A 16238-nucleotide genomic window follows, 5' to 3' on the forward strand; every position below is an offset into this window, starting at 1 on the left:
CGGCGCCAAGTAACCTTTCCTTTGATCACAGCTTGCTTGGTCTCGCAATGAATCCTGGGATATCCAAGAACACCGAGGATACATCGGACCCATCCTTCAAATTGGGCAAAAAGAAGGACACATTTTAAGGCCGCATAACGAGGACTCTTGGAATCCGACCAGACCTCGGCGCCGCGCTATGACGTAATCGGCCTTCGAATCCGGTCTTCTAAGGATGCGTCCTAGGTTTTCGAACAGAGCCCAGGGTTAGAGAGCTCTGCTCTGATGATGTCAGTTCCTGCTTGGTTTCTCATGACTCAATCAACTCCTCCCAACAGAAACACGTCGACCAAGGAAAGACTCCTTTATCGTGTTTCTATAATTTCATCAATGCAACAAAACCTAAACTGCGTGGGGAAGGGGGGTGAAGCAGCGTGTGGTGAGAGCGTTCACTGCTCCTCCCTTTTTTTGTAACATAGTAATGATTTTTTTTATTTATTGCACACTAAATCAGTAAATTGGCACATGGTTAAGCTTCAAAGTATTATTTTCTCCCCTCAAACGATTTGAAAATGTACTTTTGTAAACCATCACAAGCAGAAAAGTGAACCTTTAAGTTATCATTCTGAGCTACGCAAGCGCTCCCTGGAACCCAACTGGTGCATGCTGGGATATGTCAGTCTGAAGAACACTTTGCCATTCTCTGTGTTGTGTTCTTTGCAATTGGAACGCCACTGAGGCTGATGACGCGTCAGGAACACATGAGTACGCATATTGAGAAACGGCCAAAGTCACGTATGAGTGCATAGCAAAACACTCCAGGGGTGTTAGTGTGAAAAATAATTTCTTTTTTACACATGAGGCTCACTGTAAAATACAGTTGATGATCTATGACGCTGCAAACTAATTTCATCAGAGTGGTTAGTTCTATGCATGGAAATCTGCAGATATACATATGTAGAAGATAAGAAATAAGCTGAAAATGTTCCTATAAATTGTTTGAATCAAACAGAGATTTCTAAACTTACTTTTATGGTGGAGGGATGGCGAGGCAGGAGGCGAAGGGATAGAGATCCGAGGCGCTGGTACAGGACATATCCGGACATGATCTTCTAAAATACTCCGTCCCTCCATCTCATTCTTCATGTACTCTACACACATCGATACAGGGTGGGAAAAAGAAGGAGGTCAATAAGAGAAAAAACAAACATCTAAAAGTGACTGTGATGGAGGAGCTGCACTGGGTGACAGAAACCATTTCAGTTGTTTTCCTGGATCGATATAAGAGAGCAATCATCTGCATGGAAAACAGCCTGAGCTGCATTCAATTCACACCTTTCCAAAAAAAAAAATCACTTCACAGCTTCTGCTAGCAGAGCTGTCTACAGAGCAGAGGAGGGACAGAGTTGGAAAAAAGAAGCTCCACGGAGAGAGGATGAGACAGAGATTAATCAAGGCCTTTATCATTATCACAATTACATCAAAATTAGCAGCTAATTATGAAAACGTGGTGAAATCAGGTTGTTGAGTCCCTGCTATGTGCTTACAGAGCTCTGGTAATATGGACAGAACTCCACAGTTCTGATGCAGAGTATTAGAATCTACTTATGAGTCACAAATAAAAGGCATAAAATGCTTGGTCATGTTTTATTTTAGCATTTGCCATAGATTCTCTATTACCAGCAGAATCCAGCTAACTACAGCAAAATGACAACTAGTTGCTGACAGGTAATTGAAGTAAAATTGTTGAAAGATTTATTTCCTGCAAATCAAGCGAGAATCACTCCTAACAATGTGCCAGAGACGCAGCCTCAGCTGCTGCAGACTCAATGCGTCTGCATGTGTGTGTCCTTCTCCATCTCCTCTCCAACAGGAAATGGCTTGCAGCTGATCCTTTCACCCAACCACAGCTGGGCCCCCTCTCGCCCTTTCTTCCTTCCTCTAATACACAAACACATTACGCCTCCCATTTATGCTGATGCCCAAACGGCTTTCCACCTCTGGCTTGGAGAGATTGGAGTTTGATGGTCAAAGTTTCTGACAAGACGTAGACTAGTGTTCATTTTTACATTAAAAGGCCAAAATCCCTCCCAGAGGATTCATTTGTTTAACATTAGTGCTGGACTAGAATGTATGAGGAGGAAAATTTGTACCCCGGAATTTAACCCTGAGAAATACCACAAAGACAAATTAAGAGTCATGTAAAATGATCAGCTTTAGATATTTATCTATGTATTATTTAAAAACCCATCCACAAAAAACATATTTGATTAAAAATCTTTGTTCAAGCTTTATACAGTGGAATCCGCTTATAGTGGTCACGGATATAGTAATCAACCGCTTATAGTGTTCAAAAGGCGTGGGACAGAATAATCTCTATACAAATGCTGTTTAAATATCTTGTTTATATACGATTTTTTAATTTTTTCCAGCACCAGAAAGATTTGTTTATTTTTCTTTGGCTCTTTGAACAGTTTGGGTTGCAGACCCCTGCTCTAGATAATAATCAACAATACCCTAGTAAAAGAAAATAACTCACAACTTATTAACACAGTCAGATAAACATATAAAAAATGAATTTTTTGACAAATAAAACAACCCCCCCCCCCCCCCCCCCCCCCCAAAAAAAAAAAAAAAGATGCCATCAGAACCAGCGGTACAATGCAGAGAAGACTACTGTAGCCGTTAGTAGTTAGCCTCAGAGGTCTAATGGTTGCTACGGTGTTTCCAATGATTGATTCTTTTTATTACACATTAAATCAGTAAATTGGCCACACGATGAAGCTTCAAAGTATTATTTTCTTGCCTCAAACCTTTTAAAAATGTACTTTTGCCAACCAGCAGCAGCAGAAAAGTGAATCTTTAACTTATAATTTTGATTTATCCATGCACTCCCTGGAACCCAACTGGTGCATGCTGGGATAGTAATTATAGTACTGTTATTAATTAACTATAATAATCCAGAAATCCGCCTATAGTGTTCATTTTTGGCCATTTTATTAATGTAAATGTGCATAAATATTTAATAAGTGGATCAAAAGTGATGACAGCACCCCGGTGAGGGAGCCCGTTACAGATGAGGACATCATTGCGGAGGTACAAGAGCGCTCCGGTGCGGGTAGCATTGCTGCGCGAAGGCAGGTGGGGGAGGAGAAGGAAGATGTGGAGACTGTTGTCCCTTCCAGAGCTGACATGAGGAATGCAGTTTGCATCTTAAAGACTGGTCTTTGACCTTTTACATCATTTTAAAAAAGAAGTGAACTCTGTGTTTGACAACACTCTGATCCAGGGAACCATGGATAAATTTGTTAAGGGATCTCAGCAGATCACAAACACAAAACAGACGTAGCCTACCTTTAATTTTCTGTAGCCTATGCAGTTATCTTCTATGGTACTGTTTGTTTCAAACTTCAGACTTGTTAAAAAAAAATGCGGCACCAGGCTACCAGAGTTATGTCTGCCCACAGTGCAGTATACTGTAATTAAACGTGGATGGTACTGTAATAAAATTCAGTAAATGCGGAAGCTATCAAATTGGCTCTGGATCAACGTGATCACTATAAGCGGATTCCACTGTATTGATAAATAAGTTAAAAATGAAACACCACTTCCCACCATTAATGGAGGCTGTGTGATAACCCATAAATTATTACTTCAGTTCTGTTTTTGTTCAAGTGGAGAACATTTTGGGACAATTATGCATTATGTTTTTTCTCTACTGTTATAAAAATCTTAAATGGGCTCACAATCTCATTGTAATGTAGAGCTGCGTGTCATCTGCATACAGTAGTTATGGAGAAGTTGTTTCTTATGGCAGATAGAGGGAGCATGTAAATATGCAATGGGAGGGGCACAAAAATAGAACATTGGGAAACACTGCATCGGATTTTGTGTGTGTGTGTGTGTGTGTGTTCTGTGTTAAGAATAAAAACCCCTGTCTATCAGGCTGGTTTTAAAGCATATAAAATGAAAAAAGCGACACTGAATCACAGAGAATGTTTCATCTTAATGTGTCTAAAGCAAAGATGACTTTTTCCATCATAACAATAGGAAATTTTACAATAATCCAAATTTTACTCTTTATCTATTGTAGCGGTTGTCTACTTTATGGAGGACCAGGGCACAGGGACAGCAGACACCCCTGATATCTCCTCTAGCTCCTCCGGGGGAAACCTGAACGTTCAGACTTCAGTCTAGTGTCACAATCCCTCCAGTTTGTCCTGAGCCTTTTTCTGGTGAGCTGTCTATAATCTCTTGGAGAGACGACCAAAGGACATTGAAAACAAATGCCTGAGCCACTTTAATCAACTTGTATGTATGTGAAGGAGAAGAAGCTGTACTCTGAGCCACTTGCTGAGCTGCTTCAGTAATGAGATGTTCAATTGGTTGCATCGCCGTAAATATTGCTCCAACTATTATTTTAGCACCAGCTGAGCTAGTTTTTAAATACTAGCCCAGGCTGTGACTGGCTGGATGTGCTCTCTTCATCCTCTGACATGGGAGCTGGCTCGGAGCTCGTCAGCCTGGCTGTGTGTTTCCTGGATGTTGCCGCCTTTTACAGCTGCTTTCTGTATCTCTCTCTGTGTCTCCTTGAACCCCAGTCGGCCTCAGCAGATGGCCGCTCACACTGAGCCTGGTTCTGCTGGAGGCTTCTTCCTGTTAAAATGGAGTTTATCCCCTCCACTGTCGCTACAAGCATGGTTAGTGTGAGGGATTCCATTTCAGTCAATGAGCCGATGCATCAACTGGTTTTCCTTAGATAGAAAACTTTGAATCAATTTGACTGTATGATCTGGTGAACTGTAAAGTGCCTTGAGATGACATGTGTTGTGAATTGGCGCCATATAAATAAACTGAATTGAAATTGAATTATTTCTGAACTTTATTTAAAAAAAGGGGCAAACTCATGCTTTTAAAGTCACTTTCAATAAAACAAAGACACCTAGCATTAAAACTGGCTGACAAATGAACCAGATGTTTTTATTTAATTTGTATCCTGCCTCTCATACGTGTTACTTCAAATCCCTGTCTTTTTCTTTCATTGTGTTTTCCTGCTTAACTATCAGTTTTGCTGCCAGCTCATCAGATTCTCGGAGCTCAGCTTCTCTGTTTTTTCACCTCCTAATTAAACCTCGTTTGTGGTTGATTTTGGCTCCCACACATGCTCTTCAGACAGACATCTCTCCGTTTCTATATGCATTTATCTATTTTACTTTAAATTAGCGATGATTATGTGCCCAATATATACACCCGTTAGCCTCCACAATGACAGAGCGAGACGGCCTCCAGGCCGCACGATTATAGCTTTTTAATGCACGTCTTTAGAAGATGTAATTTTTGGACTGCAGAGAAAATTCACACTAGCAATCAATGGTTAAACACAAACATGTATGAAAGCAAAAAGGGGAATTTTAAAGGATAGTTGAAGAAAGAACAACTGAGAAGTAAATCTTTTTTAAAAACCAGAGGACAAATTAATGACCCACCAACCTCTGGATTTCAACCAATCAAATTGTGGCTAAACTAATATAGCATCAGCTTCAAAAATAGGTTTTTAAACAATATTTTGGCTTTTACAACATATTCTGCCTGAAAAAGTTCACACATTTTACTGCTTAATATTTTAATTGTCGAGAAAATTAGTCAAAGAATGTGTTCCAAATAATCATACACCTTTACAACATAAAGCCAATCAGGACTCAACTGCTGAACAATCTTTTTTTCCCCCATTTTCACCACAGAATGACAGCGCTTATGACGACTTTTAAGGGCTTATATTGCAAAATACCCTACAGTGATTAGTAAAACTAGAACTTTCCCTGTAGATGCCATATATGACTGAGAAACATGGTCTTGGCAGCATTGTGCTGTAAGAATCGTTTTCTTCATGTCTGTATCACAAAAATAATCTAATCTCACTCGCAAAAGACTAAAATTTAACCAAAAACAAAATTGTAGGTGTAAAAAATGTAAAGCTGACACAGAGGCTGAACATTTCTGAATATAGAGCAACATGGCAGAAATGTACCGGTATTTTCCCAATGTGGGAACATAAAGGATTTTTCTAAACCATATTCTGTGTAATAAAGATAAAATTAAATGTTTTCCATTTCATTGCATAATTATAAAAGTATAAAACGTTTGCTCCCTGTTGTGAGTGTAAACATGAGAATAAAGCCACAGCTTCCCAGTTTGCACCAAGTTTAGAAATGTCATTGATCATTGAAAAACAAATTATTTCCATCATCAACTAAAAATGGTTTGAATTGAAAAGCATGAAATTCTTGAAGCTGTGTTGAATAATGTAATTAATGCTGTATTGTTTCTGAGAGTCACACAGGCTGCTTGTTTAGCACCAAGCTACCTTTTCTGTTTGCTGCTTTCTGCTCATGTTTCTAATGTTGTGAAATAAACCAGGTGGTGTTAAGAATGTGAGGTATGTTACAAACTATGAGGTGAGAATATGATCAACATCAGGTAATAATTGCCAACTTCAGCCTGACATACAGTACTTTTACACAACCATATAATTTGCTTTAGTTAAAACCATTTACTCCTATGCAAAGTCAGTTAACTTGTTTTCTCTGTTTAAAAAAGTGTTTGTGTTCACCTTTGTGCATGGTACCAGTAACAGCTCTTCTTGCATTAGTGTAGTGCTTCACAGAGAAGCCCAAACCACATAACCCCTGCCCCACTTAAAAAGTAAACCAATCCCCTGTGGTTGATGCATTGTTTTTCACTGTATTTTAAATAGATCCTAAATAGTACTGCCTTGTCTGATTGTGATTTTAAACTCACTGATTCTTACTTTGCACATTCCAACACCTCACTGATAGCATCTTATAGCTGTTACAAAAAAGCCTACAAGACAATTGAAGAAATGTGAAATGAATGCAATATTGTGGGGACTTGCTCAGTTTCCTGGAAGAAAAACAAATGAGATTTCTCAGCTGGACCACATCCACTTCCAAAGGTCATGGTGTCATATTTGCCAGTATGTTGCTCTGTGGCTCAATATGTCCACACCACTCAACAAATTCAATCAACTGTCACCTGCAGCCAATAAAAAGCAAACAGCAGTCACTGATCTCTGAGCAAATATAAGTAAAAAAATAAAAACTTTGCAGTTGTGACATCTAAGGCATTTTTGAAGCCAAAATCTACACCTAAACCTAGAAACCGTTAACAGACACTTCTTTATTTTCTATACAGTAGAACAAATCAGCATATCTTTCTCTTCTGTTTTTCTTACCTTGAATAAGAGCAGTGATCTGCTGAGATTTTGGTGCTGGGTGGTCTCTGAGAATCTCCAGCGCTGTCCTCCCCTGACTGTCTCTTAAACTGGTGTCTATCCCTGAAATTCACAAGCAAAGAAAGTTTGGATTGTGCAACACATTTTCACAAGAGTAAAACTGATCACACAGTCCTCGATGGAGCCTTATGCAACATTAGATATTGTTAAAGCAAGACAAGTCGGGCTTCAGAAAATACTTTGAGGAACTGATTTTTTCTCCATCTAATTTTGACATTTTATTAGAATTCTCAAAAAATACATGAAGAAACGGACTACTACAGAAACCCATATGTGGAAAATCACAATCCCAGACAATCAAAGATAAGACATTGCAAACTATTTGCGATAATAACGTATTTTACTATTTAATTGAGTGAAACCACTCATCCTGTGCAAATGCTGAACTTTAATAATCTATAGTCAGACTCAACCTAAGACAGAAATTATTCTGTCTTAGTTTTCTATTAATTTCCTACTTTCTGCCTGTTCCACTTTTTTTTTATCATCATCAAACATTCAAACAACCTGAACATGTTTTCTCAAATGAAAACCACAAATATACATTTGATTTGGATTTGTGTTTATATATGCAACCTTTATTAATCAAGGAAAATCTCACTGAGCTTAGAAATCTCTTTTTAATAAAGACCTTGCCAACAATTAAAACTAATATATCCCTTTTTTCATTACCAACAACTGCTAAATGCAGGACTAATTCATTTTTCTTAAGTTACACTCCGCCTGCAGGACCTTTTTGAATATAGTCCTTTTGTAAACTGTGCTCCACAACTGAAGCGCACTGATTCTCTCAAACCTACAAAATGAATATCAACAAAATATCTGTAGAGGTGGCCAGGGAATTATGTAAACCAATGTGCAGTCGCCTTTTTGCTGCAATCTGTCACCTTTATAAAAGTCAGCGAAATTTAATAAAGCCTCTCATGTAAACCGATGAATTACTCTAATAAGGTAATTCAATCTCTCCATGTTTCATGTTTCAGTATAAAGTCACAACATTAACAAAGGTTAGCACATATGGACCTTACAAGTTCAATAACATTTCCAGGTCTGCATTACTGCATTACTATAACTTCCAGGTCTATATTACTGCTATAGTTTGGCATCAAGCTTTTGTCTGAGGTACTGGTCACCAAGATTCACTCTACTGCAGCGCTGTCCAGGTCCGTTTCACTTTCTCTCTTCCCTCTTAGGATAAAGGTTTTATCTGCGTTACTTTGCTGGCTCTTCCAACATATATACCTCAAAAAATCCAAAAATGTTCAACAAGCATCTCAGGTAATAACTAACTGGGCCAGAGGCAGCAGAGGGAGATGATGGACTTTTCCAGACAGGGATTTGTAGGAGGATATATAAGGGTCAAAATGTTACTTGCTTACTTTCCCCATGAAAATGTCCCCAGAGGGTGACCTCTTATCTAAAACCTTCTATTATAGCTCTGGCTGCATGATCAAGGTTGTTGTCCCGCCCAAAGTTGAACCTGGGGTTAAAAAAAGTCTCTACTTCCTGTTAGAACATTTATTATATTCAAATTTTCAGATACGACAGCACATGACAGCACAGTTTTACAACAATCCAGGATGTTGATATACTGTAAATCCGGCCAAAAGGAACTTGGCCACTTAGAGGAAGTCCTGCAGGAAACTGGGAGCGCTGCAGGGAAGTGGGTGGAAGATGGCAGCACGATCAAAGGACAATACGGTCCAGATAGTACTGCTTATCGTTTCATCATGATGTGGATTTAGGTGTTTTGACTTTGGCGCAAAAAACACGTTTTTACACATCTTTGTTTGTTGTTATCTAATATCTGGATCACATGTCAACATTTTAGAGAGGTTAACACTAAGGGTCACGTTGTGTCATTTATTATATTTAATCTCCACAGTCCAACTGGGTGATTACTTTAAAAAGATCACATCCTGCTGTTTTGGCTGAAGAGCAAACAGGTAGTGAGCCAAAAATAAAACATTTGGACAGGACTGAGGAATGCAGCACAGTTGAATAAAAACAACACTACAATCTGCAGAAAATAATAAATATGTGGGAAATCTGAATGATGGTTAGAATAAAAAAGAAAACAAGGGGAACTGAAGCCCATAAAAAGCACACTGGTTGTTTTATTACAGCATATTTATAGACCTACCTGAGTCAAGCAAAAGGCGAACTACATCCATCTTCCCAAAAAGAGCAGCTTCGTGAAGAGCACTCCCATTCTCCGTCTACAAGAAATGGAGAGTGCACGTGTTAATATTCCATAACTTTTACAACTGGGAACACACAGAAATAGATCTGAATATGAGAAGTGGCCTGAGAGCACAGCAGAAATGAGAGAAAAGAAGCAGCGATTATAAAGGGTGTAAATTTTGTTCAGATTTTATATGACTATTTTTTCCTTTCTCAATGGTTAGAAGAAGTCATGCAGGGATTTTACACCATTACACGGTGAATGGAACCTTGTGTAGAAATGTCCCATTTCACTCATTCTAGAGTTCCTGCCTTGAGTATTAATATTACAGGTATGATGCAACAGAACGAAATCAGCTTGGAGAGGCAGATGCAGAACAAAAGAGAGAAAAGGCTGCAGATTTTAGTCTTTGTGGTGGTGCTTTGGTCAATAATGCTACTGCAACTCATAGTACATGTTAAAATACCTGGAACCACACTTTGTCATTTAAGGGATATTGTTGTTTTTTTTTTTAATTGCTTGTTTTTCTTAAACTTTTACTCCATATGTAAACAAAACTAGCATGTGGATTGATCAACACGCATTTTACTTATCAAAGAAAAAAAAATGTTACAATTTTTAACAACAAAAACGAACACAAAGTGAAAACAGAACATTTCGGTTACATAAAGAAGAGATCCTAAATAGTCATTTTCACTCCCTATCCACGTATGTATGAGGTTATAGGGATATTGAAGAAAAAAAAAAAGTTGATCACATTTAGTTTTCCCTTCTTTAAACTGCCACCTTAATGTGGTGGAAGGGTTTCAATGACTGGATGACCCTATTGGCACCCACTGGGTGAAAGGTCAGACAAAGAGTGGTTTGCAAAGCCCCAATGATAACCAAAAATACAACAACAAAAAAATCAGGACAAGTGACGTCGCCTTGTATGTCGACGTCATAAGGGGCTGGGACCTCACCCAGGTCTGGAGTTGGGATTCGTAGGAGACTGACTGGTGGTCGGGTTTTTTCTCGTACGACTTCGCCAAGTCCAGCCCGAAGGATTGACATGATGCTATCCCCGGTAGGCTCAGTACCCACAGGGGGAACCATGAGGGACCGGCACAGACTGGGTAAAGACTGGGCGGCAGTCAGAGGCAGAAGCAACCCAAATCCATGGCTCTTAGACTGGCTCTGGGGACGTGGAATGTCACCTCAATGACAGGGCAGGGGGTTTGACTGCTCCCCTCTGTAACACAGTAACAAATGGTGGGGTGTAATCAGAAGGAACAGACCCCCAGCTCAAAACCCAAGTGGTCTTTCATTATTTTGCATCATTGCACCTCACACAAGGACACCCTTGGCCAGAGGTAGATGAGCGAATTTATGGTTGTATCTTCTGACCTTCATATCTTGGACACTTGGGTGAAGAGAGGGGCAGAAAAAAATCTCTCAGATTCCAGAGGAGACTGGAGACATTGAGTCTAAGTTAGCCATGTTCTCTCCTTCTGCTATGGATCACACAAGCCAGTAGTAGGCTTGTGTGACTCCCGAGGCAGCAGGCAGGTATCATGAAGCCAAGCATGCCATTGGCCTGTGTGGTTTCAGAGGCAAAAACTGTAGTCTGGGAGGAGTTTGGAGAGGCCATGGAGTAAGACTATGGGATGGCCTGAAAGCACTTATTTCCGGAGGAGAAAACACTGATTTGCTATCACTGTTGACCCTGCTGCTGACCCTGAAAGAGGAAATTGTTGGACAGTGGTATTGTTCAGTGATTTCTTCATAACTCAGACTGAACATCGCAAGGAGGTCCAGGACAGTGCCCATGGATTGGCAAACTGGGGTGGTGGTTCCTCTGCATAAGAAATGAGACCGGAGGGTGTGTTGCAACTATAAGGGAATTACACTCCTCCCTAGGAATGCCAATGCCAGGGTTCTAGAGAGGAGGTCCGGCTGATGGTCAAACAGCGGTATCAGAAGGAGCAGTGTGGTTTTTGTCCTGGCCATGGAACAGAGGAACAGCTCTATACCACCTGCAGGGTACTGGAGGGATTATAAGTGATTGCCCCAGTCCACATGTGGTTTGTGGAAAAGGTATTTCACCATGGTGCCTTGTGGGGGGCATTTCAGGAGTATTGAGCAAGAGGCCCTTAACTAGAGGCTATCCGGTCTCTGCACAAGCAGAGAAGAAGCCTGGTCCGCATTGCCGGCATTAAGTCGGACCTGTTCCTCGTGCACGCTGGACTCCACCGGTCCGGTCCAGATTTCTAGGTGCCAAGGACTCGAGGGGGTCTGGTTTAGGTACCAGCGGATCTCAACCTGCTTCTCATCTACATTGAAAGGAGTCAGCCAAGGTGCCTCTGTCCAATTTTTTGGAAGGCCCAGGACACTTCCCTTGGGATGTGTTCCAGGCATCTCCCACTGGGAGGAGATCCATGGGACAACCCAGGACTTGCTGGAGTGACTAGGTCTCTCAGTTTGGCTGAGAGAGCCTGTGGCTTCCTCCAGCATAGCTGGAGAAGGTGTCTCTGAAGAGGGAAGTCTGGGAGTCTCTGCTGAGACTGCTGCCCAAATGAACCGGTCCAGGATGAAACGGAAAAGGACAAGAAATGGTACATTTACATTTCAGGTTTTACCAGATGAAAGCTATTTGAAGGAATAAGCAGCATTTCACATCGTTGTCAATGTTTACTCTATTGCAAATACAACAAAATGTCTTACTTTTTTATAGTTTAGAGTTCTATGTCTCCAATGCATACAAATATGCTGACAGGCATCCGTCACTAAAAGTATGAATGCCCATCTGACACAAAAAGACACGCACCTGAGCACACAAACCCCAATGTGTATATGCAGTTAAATACACAGCATCTTTCATGGTTGGCTTCCTGACAATACAGATAAAAACACTACCTTGAACAGAACTTTGAGCCTTAATGAAGACAAATCATCTGGATGGCAGCCAGACCTGCACACTGAACATAACGCTGCAGCAGATCAAACTTACTGTGACCCAATGGTTCCTCTTTTATCGCCAGAGAGACAGGAAAACAAACCAATGTACAAGATCCTACAAATCTAAACCCTGCAACGGATGCCTAATGAAATCTACAGGTTTAAATGCAAAACAAAACAAGTTTAAGTAAAAGCATCTAATTTGTGCAACTAGTCTTTAAATCCCATGTAAAAGAGGAGGTCCTGGCACAGGAAGGGAGCCACCCCTTACTCTGACACGTATGACCTTCCCTTTTCAACTTCCCACACTACTTCCTGTCCTGTTTCCCCCGGCGATAATATTGTGATGTCATAAGGAAGCAAAAAAGGCAATTCCAACTATCGAGGAGTTTCCTGCGATTGAAAAGCACAGGGTAGCCTCATATGTTGCCTGAGCTGATATGAGATGAGTGGATCAACACTAGCAGCATGTGGACAGAGGGATGACCTAAGCTGAGTCTAAGCAATTAATGCACTTGCTGTTCCGTCTTGTCCCTTTGGTTAAAATCCCCAAAACTTTACTGGCTGCCTGCCCAACATATGGAGTTATCCTCTGTGGGGAATGTCCTTTACTACAACGGAAACACAGAAAAGAGAAAGGACGACAGGAACACAAAGGAGCGCTGCTTCTATAAATTATTCATTCACACTCTTACCTACATACTGCACTAAAGTAATCGACATGAATAAATCCTTTCAGCTGGGGACAATTTATAGCTAGGGGTATAATAATAGGTTAGTCAACATAAAAATAAGGTGGTATATGTTTTAACTCATTGGTTAAAATGCTATTTTAGGGAACTAAAAGGAAGAAGACTAAATCATAATCCACTCAGCTGTATTTTAGCCAAGACCCTGGTAAACATGCTCCATCAAGCATTCAAGTAGCATAACTTTAAGCTTCACTGGCTTAAAAACATATATATAAAAAAAAAAACTAAGAACCTTTTGCCATCAGATTATTAGTCAATTAAAGGAAATAATAGCATCATATTAATCAATCTGCAAACAATCATTAGTGCTGCTCTACTAACACTTTTGTTTTTAGAAATTTTTAGTGAAGAGAAAGTGGAGAGTGCAAACTAAAAATGAGATCTATCAAAGGCTTGCATTTTTCATAACAAGGCTGAGAAACTAGCAGTAGTGACATATCAAAGACCTTCGTGCTCATCTTCACCAGACACATGAAGCCGGAGGCTAAATCTCTGTAAAGAACCACCCTTGCTCTCTAGATTAGAGTGTGTGTGAACTTGCAAATACACACATAAAAGGACTAAAAGAGGCAGTCATGTACAATGTGACCTATTCAGGGATCTGCACATTGAAAGAACTCTAAAATGATTATTCAGAATTTCACAGGTCAGAATATACCCAAATATCCCTGTTTACATTTCCATTGATAAATTTTGTGTGATTTTGTTGTCGGCACATTCAATTTTGTACATGACAAAGTATTTAATGAGAATGTTTAATTCTTTCAGATCTAGGTGTTAGAGTGCTACCTTTAATTGTGGACAGTTTAGTTTCAGACCAATCATCCTCTAAAGCACCTTAAAGAAAAATAAAAGTAGATTTATAGAATTTCTAAGCTTGACTAGGAAACTTATACATCTTACTGATGTTTCTTCAGACTGAGTAGTTTGTTTTTGATATACTGTACTGTAAATAATGTATAAATAATGTGACCAAAGGAACATGTTAAACCAAGGTATGTCCAATAATTAAGATGACAGGTGTCAAAAACTTTGTAATCTATGGCTACATATAGTCACTGTGCTGTGTTGAAATGGACCGTGTCCCAACATTTGCCCTAATCCGTATATAGGGCACTATGTAGTGGTTACGCCATTTTATACCAGTGTCTGAACGTCTAGTGGTATCGAAATTTCCCACAATGCACCTTAAAAAGTAGTTATCATCCATGGTCAGTAGACAAGCAGATATGTCCCTGCTATATCAATGCTTTGTGAGAGCTGTCCTTGCAAAGCATCATGGGATTTGTTGTGGCGACGAGAAAAAACAAAAATGGTGCAGGCACGGTGCGGGGAGGCGGAGATACATGACCAATGGGGAGAGAAAAGTAGTGATCATCTGTCCGAACCTTCGGATAACAGAGTTCACTATAAACTTCACCACATAGTCCCCACTTTACATAGCTATCGAGGATTTTAGGGGTTAGGGTGGATGTTCGGACACAGCCATGGTGTGTACCACACTAAAGATGGACCAGAGGAAGCAAAGGAAAGCATTATCTCAGAAGATAGGAACATAACAGACAAGCATGTTAAAGGTAAAGGTAACAAGACTTTAATCAGATTGATGTTCCAGTAACTACATCTGTGCAGACATTTTAAGATCCATGGGACTGTAGTCAACCTCCCTGGTCATGGACAAAGGACAAAAAGTGATGACAAATCAAAGAAACGGATAAAGTGAATGGTAATAGAAGAGCCATAATAAGATGTAGCTTAAAGGTGAAATTCAAGCGAAACAAACATCAGTGTCAGATCGCACCATTGTTGTTTGAGCCAAAGTGGACTTAATGGGAGAAGACAAAGAAGGACACAATTGTTAAAAACAATTTGCAAAACTACATATTGACCAGCTACAAAGCCTCAGGGAGATGGTTCTATGTACAGAGGAGACAAAAGCTGAACTTTTTCTCAAGGCACATCAGCTGTTCACAGATGAAAATGAAGCATATCAAGAATAGACTGGGCCTCATGCAACATTTTAGTCTTGTCCTAAATTTCTTTTACTTTTTTGTTGCATGGCATCCTATGAAAACACCACATCAGATTTAAAAACAATTCTTAACTTCAGTAACGGTTCCTTGTAAACCTTCACTGTCCGGCTGCAGCTTTTATAGTTTTCAGTCAGTTAGGATTAAAATATTTATTTTTGTCTTTGAGCTAAATGCCATAATATTCTGACTCAGATAAAGCTCTAATTATGAGCTTCTCAATGTCCAATTCCACTTGAGTGTAAGTGAGCCTGCGTGCTAGAGAAATGCAAATTTGCATAATTGGAAATTGCCTAAAAATAGCATATAAAAGTACATATTCTTGTCAGACTGTGCATTGACAAAAAAGGCATCAAAAACGAAGAAGAAAAACTTTATTAGTTAGGAGATCGAGGTGCTGCTGACTGAGAACGGAGGAGCAGAATTAAAGGACCAGTAAAAGCCATGAAGTAGAGAATAATTCACAAGAGCTGGAAATTATGTGTTTATACTTACAGAAGTAAAAATGAAAGAATAAAAGTAGAAAATCTTTGATCCAAAAACAGTGTAAACTACTGGTGAAAGGAAGAGATGCAAAAATATGATGTAAATGCTTGAAGTTGAATTTTGCCATTAATCAACAACGACATCATTCTGCACAATCTCCTTTTTATACACACATACAAATTCGTTCTGCCATCGTAGTGAGGACCATGTGTTGACTCCCATTGATTTTCTGTCATTTTGAACCCTTTCTTTGCCCTAACCCTAAAACTTACCCTAAACCTAACCATTAACAATGCATACTTCACCTTCACCCTAACCCTAACCAATTGACAGCTGAGCCCTAAACATGACCATTAGCAAAATAGCATGTGAGCACCGGCAAAATGTCCTCACTTTGCGACAACTGGTCCTCAATCTGTTGGTGAAATAGGAAAGATGGTCCTCACTCTGTACGCTAGACAGGCATACACACACACACAACACACGTATGTACTCTGAATCTCCAGACCACATCTGCCATTCCAGATGTTTTATGTATAGATGAGACAAAGATATAA

The 16238-nt window shown here is 39.8% G+C and overlaps 1 protein-coding gene across 1 annotated transcript in view; it reads right to left on the reverse strand.

Moving 5' to 3' along the window:
- LOC107098895 (ankyrin repeat and sterile alpha motif domain-containing protein 1B-like) overlaps positions 1 to 16238 on the reverse strand; it is a gene marked incomplete at its 3' end in the record, with an annotated part of 257959 nt that overhangs the window by 148948 nt on the left and 92773 nt on the right. Inside the window, exons 6-8 of the mRNA XM_015396776.1 lie at positions 9435 to 9510; positions 7232 to 7333; positions 1008 to 1130 (exon numbers count right to left, since the gene is read on the reverse strand). Coding sequence (XP_015252262.1) covers positions 1008 to 1130; positions 7232 to 7333; positions 9435 to 9510 — 301 coding nt within the window. The remainder of the gene's footprint in view (positions 1 to 1007; positions 1131 to 7231; positions 7334 to 9434; positions 9511 to 16238) is intronic.

This window comes from Cyprinodon variegatus, unplaced genomic scaffold (assembly GCF_000732505.1).
Source record: "Cyprinodon variegatus isolate N-32 unplaced genomic scaffold, C_variegatus-1.0 Scaffold820, whole genome shotgun sequence".
Taxonomy (NCBI): Eukaryota; Metazoa; Chordata; class Actinopteri; order Cyprinodontiformes; family Cyprinodontidae; genus Cyprinodon; species Cyprinodon variegatus.